At 56.1% G+C, this 19,234-nt stretch overlaps 2 protein-coding genes across 2 annotated transcripts; both read right to left on the reverse strand.

Annotated features, from left to right (window-relative positions):
* Positions 1–218: 218 nt before the first annotated feature.
* SMYD5 (SMYD family member 5) lies at positions 219–7,026 on the reverse strand. Its single transcript, XM_086746759.1, has 13 exons — positions 6,900–7,026; positions 6,590–6,698; positions 5,787–5,926; positions 5,447–5,568; positions 4,691–4,760; positions 4,170–4,274; positions 3,627–3,689; positions 3,333–3,403; positions 2,956–3,062; positions 2,494–2,550; positions 1,767–1,861; positions 1,452–1,522; positions 219–1,195 (listed from the first exon to the last, which is right to left on the reverse strand). Exons 1-13 carry the CDS (start codon positions 6,975–6,977, stop codon positions 1,057–1,059), a joined length of 1,227 nt encoding a protein of 408 aa, XP_086602885.1. The 5' UTR covers positions 6,978–7,026; the 3' UTR covers positions 219–1,056.
* Positions 7,027–9,192: 2,166 nt separating this feature from the next.
* LOC104478494 (homeobox protein not2) lies at positions 9,193–14,197 on the reverse strand. Its single transcript, XM_086747390.1, has 3 exons — positions 13,957–14,197; positions 11,087–11,295; positions 9,193–10,463 (listed from the first exon to the last, which is right to left on the reverse strand). Exons 1-3 carry the CDS (start codon positions 14,195–14,197, stop codon positions 10,305–10,307), a joined length of 609 nt encoding a protein of 202 aa, XP_086603516.1. The 3' UTR covers positions 9,193–10,304.
* Between the last annotated feature and the right edge of the window lie 5,037 nt (positions 14,198–19,234).

Genomic DNA, 19,234 nt, shown 5'->3' on the forward strand with positions numbered 1-19,234 from the left:
GGGGGTGAAAGAACAAATTTCATCCCCCAACGACGTTTTTCTTAGGAGACTTCCCAAGGTGTCCCCTGCATCCTGCACAGCAGGGTTCAATCACGCGTGACGGGACAGCATCGCCTCCGGCACCCGTCCCCAAACCTCCCTGTCCCCACCGGGACCAGCCCCTGGGTCGCAGCCCTCCCCACCCTCCCGTTACCAGTACAAACGACACGGCCCCCCGCTTCTCACCGGTCTCGGTTTATTACGAACACTGAAGGGGACGCGGCCCCGGGACGGCTGGGGACGAGCAGCGGGGCGCAGGGCTGGCGGTGCCGGCGGTGTCAGAGGGGCCCACCTACAGCGTCGCCCTCGGCCTCGCAATCCAGCTGCCGCAGGCTCCGAGGAAGCGGCGGCAGGAAAACAGCTCCCCAAAAATCCAGGAGGGGAGGAAAATACCCCGGGTGCATCCCCACCGGGCTGCCCGTTCGGCACTCGGAGCCGCCCTCTCCCTCCCGCCGCGCGGTCCAGAGACGGGGACGCCGCGTGGGATGGAGTATGTGTAAGGGCCCCGGCTCCTTAGCGTGTAGATAGCGCTAACATAGACATTAAATAGTACCCTCGTGCACAAACGGACGGACGCACACGCACGCGCCGTCCCCTCGTCCCCGCGGGGCAGGAAAAGGCCGCGCTCCTCCGCGCCCACGGCCAGCACGGACACGGGGGAGCGGCCACAAGGCGACCGCCGTGATGTCCCCTACCCCGGCCCGGGGGCTGGCAGGATCCCGCCCCGCTCCAGCGCCAGCCGGCCTCTCCGGGGACCGGGACGCGGCAGGAGGCCGCCGGCTCACGGCCTGTCCCCACAGGGAGGACGGGGACGGCCCGACGCGCGCGCAGACACACACACACACACACACGCACAACAAGGACAGGCGGGAGCAGGGCCTGCCTCCGGCTCCCCCGAACCTCCGGCACGCGGCCTCCCACCCGACCCCACAACACAACCCTGGTTTTAGTATTAAAGCTGCTGCCTCGCGCAGGACCTCCCGGTCCCGTCGCTTTTCCTCTCTCCCGGGGCCAGGATCAAACGTCAGTCATCTCATCCTCCAGCTCGGCATCGTCCGTCTCGCCTTCGCCCTCCTCCTCTTCGTCCGACGTCACGTCGGCGTCCTCGGCTTGCGCTAGGCACTTGGGACACGAGCAGGTAAACAAGTAGTTCTCCCTGGAAAACGGGAAGGAAGACGGAGAAGGAGCGGCGGCGTTGAGACAGGCACAACCCCAGCGCCGCTGCTGGGCACAGAGCGGCCGGGAAGGGGCTGAACGCATGAAACCCAGAGGAGTTTGCGGGTTCAAGCACGCGGGGTGGAGCAGCCTGGGTGGAGAGGGGGATTTCTCCGCCCTGCAGGAGGGTGGGACACCGGGATGGTGACCATCAGGAGGAACCCCCGCCCCCCCGGACTCCTCCAAGCAGCCCCTACCTGAGTATCTTGTTGCGGCTGTGTCTGCTCCGCTCCCTCTGACAGCAGTCTAAGTAACTGATGCAGATTTCCTGCGAGCAAAGAGAAACGAGCCGGGCTGACAGCTGCTTCCCGCGAACCCAAAGCAGCAAAATTTGCACCGGTTTCCCTCAGAGTCGGGCAGAAACACGGGGTCTGGCAGCCCCCGCGTGGGATGAGCCATAAATTCCTCTGCTGAGACAACGCAAAAGGTGGGAGGTGTGGGGCTGGGGTCTGCGGGGACCCTCTGCCAAGGTGCAGTGCCACCCCAGGTTCAGCCGGGCCCCGCCGTCTCACCTCTCCTGCTTCGATGTCCTCCAGTGCCGTCAGATGCAGGAGGAAGTTGTTTTCCGGGAAGGATGTCTCGGCATTGGGGATGCAGCTGTGGTTACCTACGGGGAAAAGGGGACGCGGCTGCGGGGTCAGGGACCCCACGCAGCCCACGGGGCTCGTGCCCGCCCTTCTGTGTGGCCCGCGTACGCAGGAACCAGTGCTTCCAACTGGGAGAGCCATGGCCTGGGAGCACAAGAATAAGGCAGCACAGCGCTGCGGCCGCCCCATCTGCCTTGGGGACACCAGCATGACACTCTCCACTCGCACTGGGGACCAAGGGGTCCAGAGGAGCAGGGTGCAGGGCCAGGGCTCTCCCCGAGACCCAAAAAAACCACTCGGAGAGAGCGAGCTGTCCTGGATGAACCCCAGGGATGCACAGCACCCCCCCCAGCCTCCACGTGCAGAGGGAAGGATGGACAGGGCAGCACTTATCCCCCACTTCCCAGCTTCCAAGTTCACTCAAGCCAGGACTGATCACTTCATAGCCAGGTGAGATGCCAGGAGACCCTGAGAGAGCAGCCAGGCCCCGGGGCAGCACCCATCCCAGCCCAACCCTCCCAATCCCATCCTGCCCACGGATGGGAAGCTCAAACCTCTTTCTCCAGAAGCTTTCAGGAAGAGGTGAGCCAGTCCAGCCCCAGACGTCCCCCTCCTCACTAACAGTTTTCCTCCCAGTCCTCGCGTTACTTACAGCAGCTCTGGAGCACGTAGAGACCCGATCCCTCGCAGTTGAGGAACTCTCCCGACTCTGCAGCACAGAGAAAAGGAGAGAGGAGAGAAGGTCAGAGCCTTGCGAGGGCCATTCTGGCTCTTCCACACGCGCAGCTCAGCGCAAGCACGAAGGGACGTCCATCGGGGCTGAACGCACCCAGCCAGCGCTGCTTTGGGGGCCGGGTGTTGCAGAGTGGTTCCAAAAAACCCTGCCCTCCCCACTGGGATGGGACGGAGGACGCGAAGATTTGCGCCCCCAGCGTGCGCTCCCCGGCTGTCCCTGTACGCACACAGCCAAATAAGTGATAAAAACCTCTTTGAAAATTCAGCGTAAACGGGATTTTCCTGCACAGGATCCCTCCAGATCAGCCCTGCAGCCACCCCGACCTGGTCCCTGAACGCTGGCGAGAGTCTCCAGCCCACGGCCACGTCAGAGCCTCACCCTTCTCGATGTCCTTGTAGAGCTGGTCGATGAAGGCGTCCAGCTCCTCTCGCTGCAGCATGGGGAGGTCCAGCGCATCGCAGGCGTGCACCCACTGGCTCAGAGAGCTGTCGGGAAGCAGAGGGACATCGTTACAGCCCCGGTGAGACCTCGCGGGGGGATCTAAGGGTTAAACTCTGTGGCTCTGAGCGGCCGAGGTCTGGCAGAGGGACGCAAAAGGGTTGAACGCAGCCAAGATGAAGGACTGCTTTCAAGCTTGCCAGTCCTCCCCCCTCTCTCATGTTTGAGCCCAGGCCAGCGCGGATTTACAGGCCGTACGCTCCCTCCATACTACGTCTCCTGCTGTCCTGCAGGGAGCACCCAAAAAGCCCTGTTACCTTGTTCCTATGCCTTGGCCATTGGTCCCAACGAGGGCAAAGAGGGATCGAAAGCCTTCTGGAGTGAACCACTGCAGAAGGGAGATGAGAAAACAGCTGAGCCCAGGCCAGCCTGCAGCAGCACCCCACTTTGCAAGCACCTCAGATCCCCCAGGGAGCTTTGGGGGAAGCAAGGAACGGGCAGAGTCCCCAGAAGAGCCCTGGCCTTTGAGACAGACAGGATCCAGGGGGGGCTGGCACCAAGCGGAGGGTCCTGCCACGCTCCTCGGCTCATCAGGAGGTGGCTCAACTCACCCTGCTGAGATGTTCGTCGTAAAGGGCTTCGGTGAAGAGCAACCGCAGCAGCTCCAGCTGGCCCTGGCAGGACACGGTAACACCGTCAGGGTGGGGAGATGCTGCTGGGAGTCAGACTCGGGCTGACAGCCAAGCCCAGCACGGGCTAGAAGGTTCAGGAGTCAGGCTCCCCATCCTTCCCTGCAAGGCTGGAGGCTGCTGCCCTCCGAGCAGCAAAAGCCACTCATTTTAGCAGCAAAAGCCACCTATCCAGCAGCTAAACATCACCCTGCCCATCCCACAGCAGCAGGATCTCCACCAAAGGAACAAGCAGCACGTCCCAGAGAAGCACCACAAGCCCGAAGCCCTCTAAACAACCCGTTTCCTCTCTGTCAGGTCAGCCAGCCCCTGATGGGGGGCTTTGTGCCCCCACTTTGAGCCCGGGATTTCCAGCACCTCCCATCCCAGCTGTAACGGGGCCTCTGCACCGGTGGGCTCGCAGATACAGGCAGGGAGAGGGCAGGCTCAGGGATTCAACACACCCGAGTGCTGCCAGGCTCTTACCTTAAATTTGTCCCCCAGCAGCTTGTGCACAATCTCCTCTTCTTCATTTGCCGTCTTATTGCAGAACTGGGAGAAGGCCTTGATCCACCACTCCTTGTCTTTAGCCTGACAAAGGAATCAAGCAAAGGCATTGCACCAACACCGCTTTCCTCCCCAGCCAGGAGAGAGGGAGCAGAGTACAAGCGCCCCTGAGCCCAGCGGTACGCAGCCTGCCATCAGGAACCACCACAGGCAGTTGCATGGTGGCAGTTTATTGTCAGAATACATTTTGAGAAAGCCAAGCCAAAGAAACAGAGCCAAAGGAAAGGTTCCGTTCTAACTATTTTGGTACAGAAAAATAGACTTGCTTGACTCAGGACATAGGAACCTCCCTTGCTGCCTGCAGTCTCCATGACCAGGGACCACCTACTCAGGCAGGACCTCGCCAGTTACTGGAGAAGAGATCAGTCCTTGGGAATAACAGCCCCAACAGGATGAGGAAACCACGCACTGGCAGCTGTGGTTCCAAACTGCAGACGTACCTGTTTGACCGTGGCGACCATCCGGGCCATCAGCATGATGCTGGAAGTCTCCGGTGGATAATGCATGTTTCTGGGGGGGAAGAATGAATGAAAGAGATGAGTAGATCAGTGCTGGTAAGGAAATAAAAAGCTGGAGGGAGGCAGAGGCAGCTGTCGTCCGTGTGGTCAGGCCTTCGCTCATCCATCACACCGAAGCAGCCAGCGCAGCAGCGCTGCATGGGGAGCCGGTGCTGCTCAGGGCGAGGAGAAGCCTGCACCCACCTGCCTACTCCGAGCATACAAATAATCCCCTACCATCCTGTTAAACTAGAGCCTAGGTCCCACACAAAGCCCAGGACTACAGCGAGAGCTGGGGTTTGTGACGAGCTTTGGGTCAGAGATGTCACTTTTCCCTTCCGCGCCCATTTCATCATTTGCAAGCAGGGACAGCAATTTATGGGTGCTACAAGGAGGAGATCTGCAGGAGCACCACATAATTCCAGGAGTAAGGGATGCACAGCTCAGTGCTTTGCAGCTCTTTACTGGGAGAAAAAATAAGAACTGCTCAGCCGTGCGTTCAAACGCTCGTGCCACCAACACAAATTCACCTGCTGCCCAACCAGCAGGTAGAGCTGGGCAGCATCCCACAGCCACCACCACCCTCCAGCCACCCCACGCAGGGACGCAAAGCAAGGACGGTCCTCAGCCCTGGTTGCAGGCAGCATCACCCAGCCCAGGAAAGCCACCCACAGAGCACCAGGCAGGTCGGTCCCCTACCTCCATGCCTCTTGCAGCTTGTTGAGGGGGTGCGTGGGGTCGTCACGGGACGGGCCAAGGCAGAGGACCTGGTGGTACTGCTCCAAAGCGGCCTGCCTGCATTCAGCGCTGCAGTACGTCACCTAGAGCGAGGGGCACAGCGCGCAGCATTGGCTACAGCAGCAGGAAAAGGGGAACCTAGGCCCAGATGTGCCCCCTCCCTGACCATCGGAACCCCAGCCATCGCGATGCAGAAGGGAAACGCAGACACCCATCTCGGGGCAGCGCAAGTGCCTGGCTAGATGCTGTAAAGGAGTTGGTGACCCCAAGAAGACCACAGCCACTGCCGGCAGGCCCATACCTGGCACCGGGGACACTGCTGGTGCAGGTCCTTCCGGATGCTGCACTGCTCCGGGTGAGGCAGCACCAGCGAGCTCTTCCCCAGCAGCCGCTGGGCGTTTTCCTCTGCCGTCTCCAAAGCCCGCAGGCAGTGATCACAGGCTGCGGGGAGACAAGATGGATGGACACCACAGTGAGAAAAGAGGCAAGATGGCATGACTGGTACCAACACCATCTCCAAGCTGGAGCCACCAGTTTCTTCCCACTCCCTCCACAGGAAAGATCATTTCTGCTGCAATTTAAACCCTCCACAGCCCCTCATCTGCTGCCCTGTAACACTGGGAAGCGTTTAAAGCCATACAATGGCAAGCGTTCCCATGTTGTTGACCTGTGACAGAGCTCAGCAGACAGCAAGGTCTAGGCAGGACAAAAAAGTTTAAAATCTTGCTCTGACAACCCTCATTTTTCATTCTGACGCCTCCAGAGAGCACTGACACCTTTGTGGGCTGTACCCTGCCATCATGAGATTGGGATAGGACCCATGCCACTAAAATATTGGGGTTCCCACACAGACAGTGCCCGATGGTGGCATGTGGCGCCTTCCTCCCGGGTTGCTGGAAGTCACCATCCCTCAAACGACCCCAGCGTTTTCAACTTGTAAGAGTCTGTCTAGCGCAGAGGCAGAAATGGCAGCAGGATCACCTTCCTGGAGGTGCTAAAACAAACCCAAACCCTTTCCTTGAAAGCCGGGCCGCTCTTTTGGGACCCCCTGGTCACCTCGCTGGGGCAGGTGATGGGGACGTGCCACCACGGCCGCCCGCTCACCTCGGTAGTTGTACAGGGCGTTCCACAGGAACTGGGATGCCACCACCGGCCTCTCCACGAAGACGGTTTCCCCTTTGCGGATGTTTTTGGTGGCGAACAAGCCTTTTCCCTGCCAAGAGAGAGCCGTGGGTTAGGGGACACACAGGAAACCAAAACCCACCCGTGGGCTCGGGGTACCCCTCCCACCTCGTCCAGCCCGAGGGGAGGCTGCTGGGCTTTTACTCCCTTTTATCCCCCAGAAAAAAAAAAAAACCTCGCTCTGCCGCAGCGTGAGGGAAGGGAGGGAACCGGCCGGCATGGCCGGGCTCACCTTGGCGCTGCTGATGAACCGCGCCTCCGCCGCGGCCGCGGCCCCGGCGCCGCACACGTCCCCCGCCGCGGCGGCCATCTTCGGGCGGCGACTTCCCCGCTCTGACCCGCCGAGGGCGGGCAGTGCTTCTTCCTCTTCCTCTTCCTCCTCCTCCTCCTCCCCCCCTCTCACCCACCGCCCCGCATGAAGATGGCTGCCGGGGTCCGCACCCGCCATCAGCCCCCCGCCCCAGCCCTCAGCCCCGGGGGCGGGAGGGGGCTGGCCGCCATCTTAGCCCTCCCCGCAGCCCATCGCCACCCTCCAAAAAACACCGACAAAAAGCCCTCGAAACGGGGCTGGGGCGCTTCCACAGTCACGAAAAAAAAAAAAAATTAGACATGAGTTTACTGTCTCTTCCCTATTAATTATTATTTTTCAACAGTACCACCGTGGGTAGCGAATATCCCCGTCAGGCGGGAACACAAGGTATCCCGCACGGGGCGAGGCGGCATTGCCAGCTGCCCCTGTGCACCCAAAACTGGGCTGACTTTCCCCAAAAATACCTTCAAAAGACGCTAATGCGGCCCCTGCGCTCTCGCTGCCTCCTGCTAGGCTATCTGCAAACGCCTAAAACCCATGTAAAATGCGGGTTTAGTTGTATTTTACTCATTCACATGGGCTCTGCTAGCGCCCGTTCAGACCCAGTCCCTGCTCTTCATCAACCAGGCGGCCTCAGCGGGTTTGGGAATACGGGACAATTTCATCTTTGGGGCGGTTTGGGGTGTTTTGGAGTCACTAGATGTCACTGTCGGCTCGCGGTGGGGACAGGACACCGGGTGGTAACGCCGCACTGGATCCCGCTACCTCCATCCATGCCCAGGCCAGCAGCCCATGGAGGAGCACGGCCGCAGAGCCCATCCCAGAGGTCTACAAGGACCCAGACACGGGTGGAGCAATGCCTTATGACTCCTATTTCAATTACATCTTCGTACTAATAGTAAGAAGAGTAGCCATTATTGTAATAATAGCATTATGTGTCCTGTTTTTCTCAGGTTTCGGTGCTAAGTGGCAAGGTGTTTCATCCGCAGAGTTGTGGCCCAGACAGCAACACTTCAAAGCGTCCTTTGTGTCTCTGAACGAGCCCTGGTGCCCACAACATTAATTTGAAGTATTTGTATTAATTTGAAGTATTTATATACCTCTCCTGTGAGGACAGGCTGAGAGAGTTGGGGTTGTTCAGCCTGGAGAAGAGAAGGAGACTTTATTGCAGCCTTTCAATACCTAAAAGGGGCTGATAAGAAAGAGAGGAGCAAACTTTTTAGCAGGGCCTGTAGTGATAGGACAAGGGGCAATGGTTTTAAACTGGAAGAGGGTAGATTTAGATTAAACATAGGGAAGAAATTTTTTTGTGCTGAGGGTGGTGGAGCACTGGCCCGGGTTGCCCAGAGAGGTGGTGGATGCCCCATCCCTGGAAACATTCCAGGCCAGGTTGGCCGGGGCTCTGAGCAACCTGATCTGGTTGGAGATGTCCCTGCTCCTTGTAGGGGGGTTGGACTGGATGGCCTTGAAAGGTCCCTTCCAACCCAAACCAGTCTGTGATTCTACAATTCTGTGTTTGCAGAGCACAAGACCTTCTCCTGGACTTTAAGTTTGCTGAAACATGAGCCTGGCAGAGCAGGGGCTGCACAGAAGGCTTGGCTGCATCCAGATACAGAGGGAATTCCTTCTTCTCCGGGAGTAGCAGCCCAAACCTGAGCACCTCATGCTAACCAGACGTTATGTTTCTTACTATAAATGTAGTTCTATCTCTCCAGGAACTGGTCCAGAGATAACAACTCATGATATCTACTTTCACCCATGATATCAGGTCATCAATCAATTTCCAAACCCCTTTTTTTTTTCTCCATTTGTAATGTCCAAAACAGTTTATTAAGAAAAAAAAAAAACCCTCAAGCTTTTGGCAAGGATGAAAATACATTGGGGGGAGTGTTAATAATTTCAATTGAAAATGAAAATGACAGTAGTTGGGAATGAAAAGGTGTGAGAAGAAATCACCCTTTCGAGAAGAAATCACCCTTTCATGACTTCTGCTGTTAGAAAGCAGCTTTTACTTTTTGACAACAGGAGTCTTGTTAGAAGGAAAGGTGTGTTTCTTTTGTTTTCTCTTTTTTTTTACACCATTTCCTTGGAGACACAGAGAAAACTGAACACAGCAAAAAAGATGGGTAACCCATCTCTGGCAGCTGTGGGGCAAGAAGCCACTGAGGTGTTGCTGCCTGCTCAAAAAACAAGATGCCCAACCCTGCCCCATCTCTCTTTTTGAAATACACTAGATTTTTATTAAGAAGCAAAGCAAATAAATAAGTGACACTTTTTAAGGAAAAAAAAAAGTTATTTCTATAAATAACAATATAAGAGTAAAGTGATACACAGTGTTCTGGGTCAGAAAGAGATGCAATAAATTACCCTGAGCTGACAGGAGGTGGTGACTGGTACCCTGGGCGGACCGAGGTGACAGCCTGAGCGCTGGCAGCCTGGCCTAAGAGCACTTAGCTGCTAACACAGAGACAGGAGGGTCGAGCACTCAGTCCTGACTCCCCAAAGCCCTCCCACTCACCAGAAATACAACTGCTAACTGCATCGGGTGCTTACAGGCGCGCTCGCCGTGCACTCCAGGTGCCGTTTCCCACGGCACCTGGGTGTATAATGAGGAGAGAACAGAGCAACTGCCGTCTGAGCCAGAATCGGCACATCTGGACGAGGGGCAGGGGGTCGTCTGAAGCACCAGAGGTGTGGGAAAGCTGCCTTTTTATAACAGCCCCCATCCCCACACCTCTGAGTGCCTCATTCCCTGCCACAGCAGCACACATACGTGCACCTTGGCAAAATAAGGCAATGTCAGAAGGCGGAGAGACCCACCGGGTTCTGCCCTCTGGATTTGGGAAGCCAAAACAAAGGCACAAATACACCAAGGCATGGACAAGAGGAGGCACTTCTGCTCCAGGGGTAGGATCGGACCCTGTTCGTGTTATTGCAAGAGTAATGATAGTCTGCGGGTGGGAGCAAAGGGCTTTCCAATTTTCACTTTTTTTTTTTGTTGTTGTTGGAAACTGTTTGTGTGTCCTGGTGCTTCAAGAGCAAACAGGAGATCACACGCCTTGCCACAGCTATGGCACCGTCAAGGACAACCGGCCTGGTGACGAAGCCCCGGGAACTACGGCACATAGCTACCATACAGCAGCCAAACTATTTTTGGGGGGTTCCTCCCAGCCAGCTGCAGTTTAGTCCTGTAGCTCCAGCTCTCAGATGGAGAGCGTAATGTCTCGCCCGGACCAAACGAGCACAGACATGCCTGCATCCCCAGTATCTCCATCAAGCAAACACGGCTGAAAAAACCAACAGTGGCAGCTGAATCTCATCAGCTGTTCAAAGCTCAACGTCCACGGTGTCCTCCTCGTGGTCCTTGATGTCCGTCGAGTCCGCAGTAGCAGGCTGTATCACTCCGAACTGTGACAGCTTTGCCGCCTTCTGCTCCATGCTCTGCTTCCTCCATTTGATTCTCCGGTTCTGGAACCAGACCTTCACCTAGCAGGAAAAATGGCACAACAGCTTTCACCTGGCTGGAAAATGGCACACCAAGGTCTCCAGGAGCCCCTTGCCAGTGGAGGAGCCCCTGCTCCCTCTGCTGTTCATGCCCTCCCTGTCCCCCGAGAACCACCCTTGCTTTGCTCTCCCTTTTCCCCAGCTGAATCTGGAACCCACCACGGAAGATCCCGTGGCTCCTCCCTTCCACAGTAAATAAGCAGCTTGCAGTAGGAGAGGCAGAAACATGCTGGGAAGAGCAGAAAGAAATTTAGATCCAGCGTCATAAAAGGACACTTAAAGCATAAACTGTCTCCACAGGATCATAACAATGTAGATACATTAGTCCAAGCCAGCTTGAACTCTAAAGCAAAGCAGGTTCGTGCTCCTAAATGCTTTTTGTTCCACTTCATGGATTAAGAAAAGGATGTTCTTATTCATAAACCATCCGACCTATCTCGCATCCCTCTGGGCACGCGGCTTCGCTGTCGTCTTGCGGCAGGGAGTCTCATGGGTCGCTTCGCAGCGGCGTCCTCCTCCCACCGCCCTTCACGGCAGGGGAATCTCCACAGACCAGGCGCAGACCCAGGATCTATGCCGCCATCCCCAGCTCCCCCATTTCTTACCTGAGTCTCTGTGAGGTGCAGCGTTGCAGCCAGGTCCACTCGCTCCGTGCCCACCATGTACTGCTGCTTGAGGAACTCTTGCTCCAGCCGCTCCAGCTGCTCTGGTTTGAAGACGGTGCGGACCCTCTTCATCTTGCAGGGTCCCCCGGACCTCCAGGGCACAGCGGGGCCCAGCGAGTTGGTCCCTACACAGTGAGACAACTCCAGACCTGGAAGAAAGAAGCAGCAACTGCGTGCTTGAGGCCATTCCTACAGTTTGATGTGCCAAGCCCAGCTTGCTTCAGCTAGATCTGAAATCCGTGCACTAAAGGGGGCTGGGAGAAAGTAGCACTGAAAAGAAAAGCGAGGATGTCCATACCCTGTCCCTACCTAGATCATCTCATCTAGGCTCCCTTTCCCACAAAAGGTTGGACCAGATGATCTTTTGACATCCCTTCTGACTTATTCTGTTATGCTGCCCATAGGTACAACCTATGGACGTGCAGCCAGACCAAAGAAGTCAGCACTCAGTGAGGTGAGCAGGGTTTGACCTCATCTGTGCAGGATCTTAGAATAATAAAGTCCATCAAGAGCTGCTGAATGCAAAAATCCCACTTCTGTCTCAGGAAGTCCCTCATCACAAATGTCTAAAGGTTGGAGGGAGTTTACCCCATGCCGATCCCTTCTTTTACCTTTCCCTTGTAGTCAGCCAGTGTCCAGGAGAAGACACTGAAGCTGGCAGACTGGCTGGATGAAGAGTCACCAGCCCTCCTGCAGGTTCTCATGAACATTATGGAACTTAGTCCTTACTTCTCAGTAGGTTCCACTGATCCATAAAGTTCCTGGTGTGCAGAGGCATTAGCAGGACTAGCAAGTGGATCTGGCCTCAGCCTCCTATCTAGTTGTGGCCTGATGAGAACCATAATTACCTAATTAACATAAACCACAACACCAGCACTGTCATAGGACCAGTCAGCACCAGACGAAGAGCGGTGCTGTCTCTGGTCTCTAAAGTCCCCATCCTGCCAGCGCAGACTTGGATTCACACACATCTGGACGTACAAAAGGAGCGTGTGACTGCTACCCCTGACCATCCCTCTGGATTGGCTCATCCCAACCACCTCTGTCCTCCTGAAGGACCTTCACACCAGCCAGATCTCACTGCCAGGGGACTGCAAAAAAAAAAACCAAAAACTTCTGCATCCGTGATGCTGGTTCTGGAGTTAGGACGTGCAAAGTACCGCAGACTGTTCTGACATCTCGGCCCCCGGGGCAACGTAACCTGTTTGAGATCAGCCCCGCTTTGGGCAGCGGTTGGATTCAGCAGCTGGCGGAGGTCGGAGGTCCCCCTCAGCCGGACTCACAGCGACAGCAGGATGTTGGACTGGTGCGATGGCTCACGGCACACCGACTTCCTTTAACTTTTACAGAAATACTGTACATAATGACACCGATTCACACCCGCTACCTACGTCTCCTTTAATGACTGACGTCGTCATGTTCCGCAAGCACAAATGGGCACCTTGACCTATTTCCTTACATTAATTGGGTGCAAGTTCTACGCGTGTTTAAGGATTTGTAGGATGGAGACCTGACAGCTTAACAGCCGTAATTGCACTTAAAACTATTTTCATCATTAAAATAATTTCACCTGTCACTTTTTTTTTTTTTATTTTAATACTGGGATAATAGCAAGTGCAATTTCAAACATCAAATACTTTGTGAAGATAGCTTTACAAATTGGTTAACTATATTTTCATACCTCTGTCTTTGATACAATACACATGACTACGCAGATGCCGTCACGTAAGAGAGGAACAGATTGAATAGTTATGCCAAGTAGTTAAAAAGAAGATCGGGAGTCGCCAGCACTTCTGGTGTGTGACCACTGCAGCTATCACGGTCGAATCAAGAGTTCCTGATACAAGCGAAATGTGTGCTTGGCTGCAGGTTTTGCCTGGGCAACGACGAGACCAGGCTCTGAATACTAAAAAGATACTTCAATTTCAAGAAAAGCAAGCTGAGCAGAGGCAGCTCGTTAAAACCGAGGAGTAATTTTGCTTATGAAAAGTTAGAATGGTCCTCAGGGAAAAACCAGAGAGCCGGATGGATCAGCCAGGATCATCCAGCATCACTGTGCAAATTTTACCTACGGATCAACGACAAAAAAAAAACTTTTTCCCTGAGGTGCTTTTGCACTCAAAACACGAACAGTTTTTGGGGGTGGGAGAAGAGGGGACCCCACGCCACAGCAGAGGGGTGCTGGCACGGAGGAGGAGTTACTGGCAGGGCGGAGGTTTGGGGAAATTACAGGTTTTCAGAGGCACGATGGAAACACGGGGATTGCCGTGCCTTTCTTAGTACCTGGAAAGAGAAAGGGGCCCCAGGGGGTGCAAAGCAGCCCTTAAAATGAAGGTGGGGACACATGGGGACTGTCCCCCACCTGAAACCTTCTACTGCGGTCAAGCCTGAGGGGTGTAAATGGTGTCACTGGGGTCTCACTTCACCCAGTCGCCGCTGCTTGTTGGGGGTACATGGTTAATATTCGTTATTCAGCACCACAGAATGGGAGGGATAAATATTAGGAAACTCTTCCCTCTCCCTCCTTCATTTCCCTCAGCTCCAACCCAACTCTTCACCTTGGGGTTGGCTGCGGGAAATGGAGCTACAACCGTAGGGGAAAAAAAAAAAAAAAAGGCAATTTTTGGTGATCCAAACCCCCTTATTTTCCAGTGCGGGTGACCCCAGCCCAGCACCCGGCGGGATGCTGCCGGCACCCCCCGCCCGCACGCCGGCCCCTGCCCGCCCGCCGGCCCCGCTCCCCCACGCACCCACTCGTGACGGAGTGGGAACACTCCCCCCCCCCACCAAATCACCCCCACCCCGCTCACCTGCACCGCCCCGCCCGGCGCAGCCCCAGCCCCAGCCCCAGCCGCCCGGCAGCGGCCCCAGCCCCGGGCCCGCTCCCGCCGCGGGCCAAGCCCGGAGCTGGGGGAGCGGCGGCGGCGGGGGGAAGAGCGGGGGGGAGGCGGCGGGGGGGCCGCGGCGCGGCGGCTCCCGGGCGAGGAGCGCTTCGATGTGGAAAGGGGTCTTGGGGGGGTCGGGCCCGGGACGCGGAGGGCTGCGGAGCATGGCCGGGCCGGTGTGGCGACCGCAGCCCCCCGTCGGCTTATATGGAGGGAGCGCGGGTGGGCTGGGATGAGCCGGGCTGCTATGCAAAGCGGCGGCGGGGGGGCTGCCCGCAGCCCCCTTGGCCTGCACCAGCATCCCCACCGACACCCCTTCATCCCCACTGACACCCCCACGGACATCCCTTCATCCCCACGCACACCCCTTCTTCCCCACCGACATCCTTTCATCCCCACCAACATCCCCATGGACACCCCTTTATCCCCACCAACACCCCTTCTTCCCCACAGAAACCCCCAGGGACATCCCTTCTTCCTCATGAGCACTCCCACGGACACCCCTTCTTCCCCACCGACACCCCTCCTTCCCCATCAGCACCCCCGCGGACCCCCTTTCATCCCCACCGACAGCCCTATGGACACCCCTTTTCCCCACTGATACCCCCACGGGCATCCCTTCATCCCCATGAACACTTCTCCTTCCCTACCGTCACCCCACAGACACCCCTTCTTTCTCACCAACACCCACACAGACACTCCTTCTTCCCCACTGACACCCCTTCATCCCCGTAGACACCCCTCCTTCCCCACAGACCCCCCCATGGACTCCCCTCCTTCCCTGCCAGCTCACCCACTCACCCGCATCTTCCCCCCGCAAGGCACCCGCTCTACTTCCCCACGGACCCTCACGCCGACACCTGCTCCTTCCCCATAGACACGCTGACACTCGCTCCTTCCACACAGACACCTCCTCCCTTCCTCGTGGCCAACTTCCCCCACAACCTCGCTGGCACCTTCACCTCCCCACACGGACCCGCATCTTCTCCCCCACTGACACCCAAACCGCCCCGACACCCACACCGCTGTGGTGGATGCCCCATCCCTGGAAACATTCCAGGCCAGGTTGGCCGGGGCTCTGAGCAACCTGATCTGGTTGGAGATGTCCCTGCTCCTTGCAGGGGGGTTGGACTGGGTGGGCTTTAACCTTCCACTCCAAATTATTCTGTGATTCTGCAGTTCTGCCTTCACCCAGGCCTTGCACCCCTGGCCACGCTCCTCAGGCCAGCCCACCCCTACCCATGGGCATGGACGTACCCCGGGACCGGCTGCGCGAGCCCGTCCTGCCGAGGGGAACGTGCCTGTGTGTACCTGCCCATGTCAGTCAGATGTACGTATTTCTGGGACATGGGAAAAAAAAACCCCACATCAGGAGCTGGCACGGGGCTAAAAGGCGACTGTGCTGTGGGAATTCAGGTGTTTGTCTGGTTTGGGTGACGTGCCGGTGCGATACCCCCAGAGCCACGCGCAGACGCGCGGTGCGATGGAGAGCTGCGGACGGCATGGATGCCTCACGCAGATGGGGATTCACAGCCCTGCTCGTGAATGTTCCCAGCACCCAATTTGCACCAAAAATTCACTCCGGCGTACACAAATGTGGAGTCATCCCCAGAGCGGAGTCTCCAGGTTAATAAACACGGAGCAAAAAATCCCCCACGGCTTAATAACCCAGCACTAAACATCTCTGCGCGCGGGCGAGCTGTCCGCATCCCATAAATCCCGCCTTAAATCAGGGATCCGTGCCATTTCAAGTTTCTTTTCGCTGCCCAAGCCGTAGAAATAGACCTCGTTCTAAACGAGCATCTCAATATTTCTGAGCATTTCAAAGCGAATGGAAATGATGGGAACGCACGGGAAGCACCCTGGTGATGGCTACGGGAACCTCGGGGAGGAGGATGCTGGCGGGAGACAAAAGCATCCCTCAAGTTTGCCTTTAAAACACTTTTTTTTTTTTTTTTCCCCCTCCCGTTTAGCATCCTGTCTTCCACAGCAGCTTCAAAATAAGTGAATAAATACAGCTGCCGCTTTATTGCTCCTTATCCAAACAGCCAGCCCCGATCCGGCCGCCGGGTAACTGTGTGCTTAATTGAAATCACACGTTCAAAGCTGGGCAAGTGCCGAAGCCTCCCCCCCGCAAAAAAAAGAAAAAGCTGCCACTGAAAAAAAAAAATATCTGTGGAGATTCACAGCTTTGGGCTTTGCTCACACAGAGGTTTGGATTAAAATATGGGCGTTATACACGGGTTTGATTTGTTTTATTAAAAGCTTGTTAGTTCTCTTAATTATTTTTCGCCTTTATAACGACTGCCGCTGTAATATGGGTGTCGTTCCCCGTGGCAGGAGATGCGGGAGACGCTCGAGATGTTCACGGAGCAGTTTTACGTTGGATATTTTACGCTGCGGATGGACGAGCCATCGGCAGAGCGGGGGGTGGCGGTGAGATGCTGCTCGTGGAGAGGATGGACGGACGGATGGACAGCGAGCCGGCCGGGCCGAAACCACTGATCGACTTTTCCCTTCGGCTTCTCCCGCTCGGCCGAATCCGCTGCCTAATGACGCGTCCTGTTTCCCATTAGTGGTGTGTGCTCAGCTAATGCATTTCGGTCGGAAAGCTGGAAATTTTCACTCGCTGGTAACGACTTGGGAAATATAGCACCCAGCAGCCAGGCGGAACGTGGGGCTGACCCTCCGCCGCCGTCCCCACCCCATCTGCTCCCGGCAAAGCGGGGTTTTGCGGGAGCTGGGCAGGGAAGATGAAAGGATGGACCCTGATCCTCTTTTTTTTTTTTTTAGTGGTGAGGTTTCAGTGTGGTTTTTTAAAAAAAAAATTATTCCAGTTTTGTTTTTCAAGAGCGTAGAAAACAAAAGGGGTGGGGGGAGTTTCTTGGGGGGGGGGGGTTAAAAAAAAAAAATCCCAACAACAAAACAACAACCAAAAAAAAAAAGCCCCCAGCCCTTTGTAAACATCCCCCCTGAGCAAAGGGAAGGGGGTGAAAAGCATTTCCTGATAACTCCATTAAAGAATGAGCCTGCATTAACATTCCAAGTACCTCGACAAGAGATGAAAGTGGGGAACTTGAGCTCAGCCTCTCCTTGCTCCAGATGTTATTATGGGCTCCCTGAAAGGTTTTTTTATTTCTTTTTTTCGCAGAGAGACAAAGATGTTGCCTACTTCAAACGGGGCTAATTGATGCTAATGACTATCAGATAGAGTGGGGGCCCTTATTCCCCCCTGCAAAGGGGAGAGAGAGAGTGCATTTTACAATCCCCCCATAGAAAACGCCCCGCTCTTCAAACCAGGTCGCTGCTTCGGGGATTTTTGTTTCTCTCTGGTCGCTGCTTTCTCTCCTCCTCCGCTTCATCTTCGCTGTCCCCCTTCTTCTGGGCACCCCGCAGCTCTCACTTGTTCGCCCATGAGAAATTTCACACCTCGCCTCCGTCGGTGGGGAGAGCCTGGCTCCATTTCCATCCCTCTCTCCCAGCCGCCAAACCATCCCAGCGGGGCGAAGGAAGGGGCGGAAATTTCGCCGAAACCCCGCAGCAAGCACACGCGAAAACGTGAGGGGGGATTTTGCGCATCTGTAATCCGGGGCGTGAGTCCTTCTGCCAGTGGGAAAACATCTTCTCGACCCGAGAACGTCCCTTCAGTCGCATTCGATTAGGGAGAAGATGGATCCCAGGGCTCCTGGCGCTGATTAGGCAGGCGTGTGCTTGCGCTCATTAGGATAACTAGCCCAGCACCGCCAACCGAAGGAGGCTGAAGTCATGAGCTCCTGCCTTTTCCTCTAAAAAAAACCCCAAATTGGCTTAAAAATGGGATGCTGAACATCAACTTTAGCGTTGTGTCAGTTTTTGCAGCAATTTCTCCTGTGAGAATTCATAATAACAGTAAATAATAATCTGATAATAAAAAGGCAACGGGGAATGCCCTCAAATCACATGGCTCCTGGAGATGGTGACTTGCCCCTTCCCAAGCTGGATCCCACCCAATCCCATGGGGAGAGGGAAACGGGGCTTCATCTTCGCTATGAAAAGAGGAGCATGGAGTTTCTCCCTGGATGTGTGGGTTTTTTCCTTCGTCATGAAGTCTAGAAAAGATAAATTACTCAGGGATGCTGCCCTGCCTTGGCTTTGTCACCTTCAAAGAGGTGCTGGGGAGCTGCAGAGAGCTCCAGAGCAGGGTGCTGGTGTGGATTGCTCCGGGCAAACCCCGTCTCTCCTGTCTGCAGCCGGATCCGGCCGCAGTTCGCTTTGCCTTCTGGATCCTCGGCACCTTGCAAGGTCCCATGAACAGAGGTGAGGACAGGAGCGGTGGCACGACACTGAGTTTTGAGGGCGATGGGAGGCCCAGTTCAGGTGCCGAGAGCACGGCCAGCACCATACATCCCCCTGCGAGAGTCCGGCACAGGGACATCCACCAGCTCTGGGGAAATCATAGAATCACAGGATCATAGAATGGTTTGGGTGGGAAGGGATGTCTAAAGCCCACCCAGTCCAACCCCCCTGCAAGAAGCAGGGACATCTCCAACCACATCAGGTTGCTCAGAGCCTCGTCCAACCTGGCCTGGAATGTTTCCAGGGATGGGGCATCCACCACCTCTCTGGGCAACCTGGGCCAGTCTTCTCAGATCATGGTTCCTTTCAGCTGAGCACTCCCCAGTTTACTCCCCTGCCCAAGCACTGGCTGGGCCACAAAAGCCCTGTGCAGGTAGCAGCATGGGATGGACAGGAGGATTTGGAGTTTCCTCCAAAGATACGCCAAACACCAGTCTGTGGAGGAGACAGCCCCGCTCCATCCATCCTGCTCCGGCTCTGGCTTGGCAAACCTCTCGGGGAGCCCATCCAACATCTTCGTGCGATGGAAAACGCAGGGCGCTTGCTTTCCAGGGCAGAGGGGAGCTGGGGCAGGGGGGCGAAGGCAGAGGACAGGATCCCGCTCTCCCCCCAGCCCCAGACAGCCAATACACACCCCAGCCGCCCTTCAGACACTGGCCCCGGGCTCCATTGTCAGGTTAATTTGGGATAATGGCCTGCAAAGCACCTCAGCCCCATCCAGCTCTCATTAGCACTTGATAATATCAAGCATCCTGAGGAATTGTGGTTTTTTTCCCCTCCTCCCAAGGGCACGGAGCCCTGCAACCCAGCCAGGGGATGGGGACAGGACCGGCTCCTCTTGTTAGTCCATTGCCAAGCTTGTGGGGCA

Source organism: Chlamydotis macqueenii, chromosome 4, assembly GCF_036417535.1.
Source record: "Chlamydotis macqueenii isolate bChlMac1 chromosome 4, bChlMac1.mat, whole genome shotgun sequence".
In the NCBI taxonomy this organism is placed as follows: Eukaryota; Metazoa; Chordata; class Aves; order Otidiformes; family Otididae; genus Chlamydotis; species Chlamydotis macqueenii.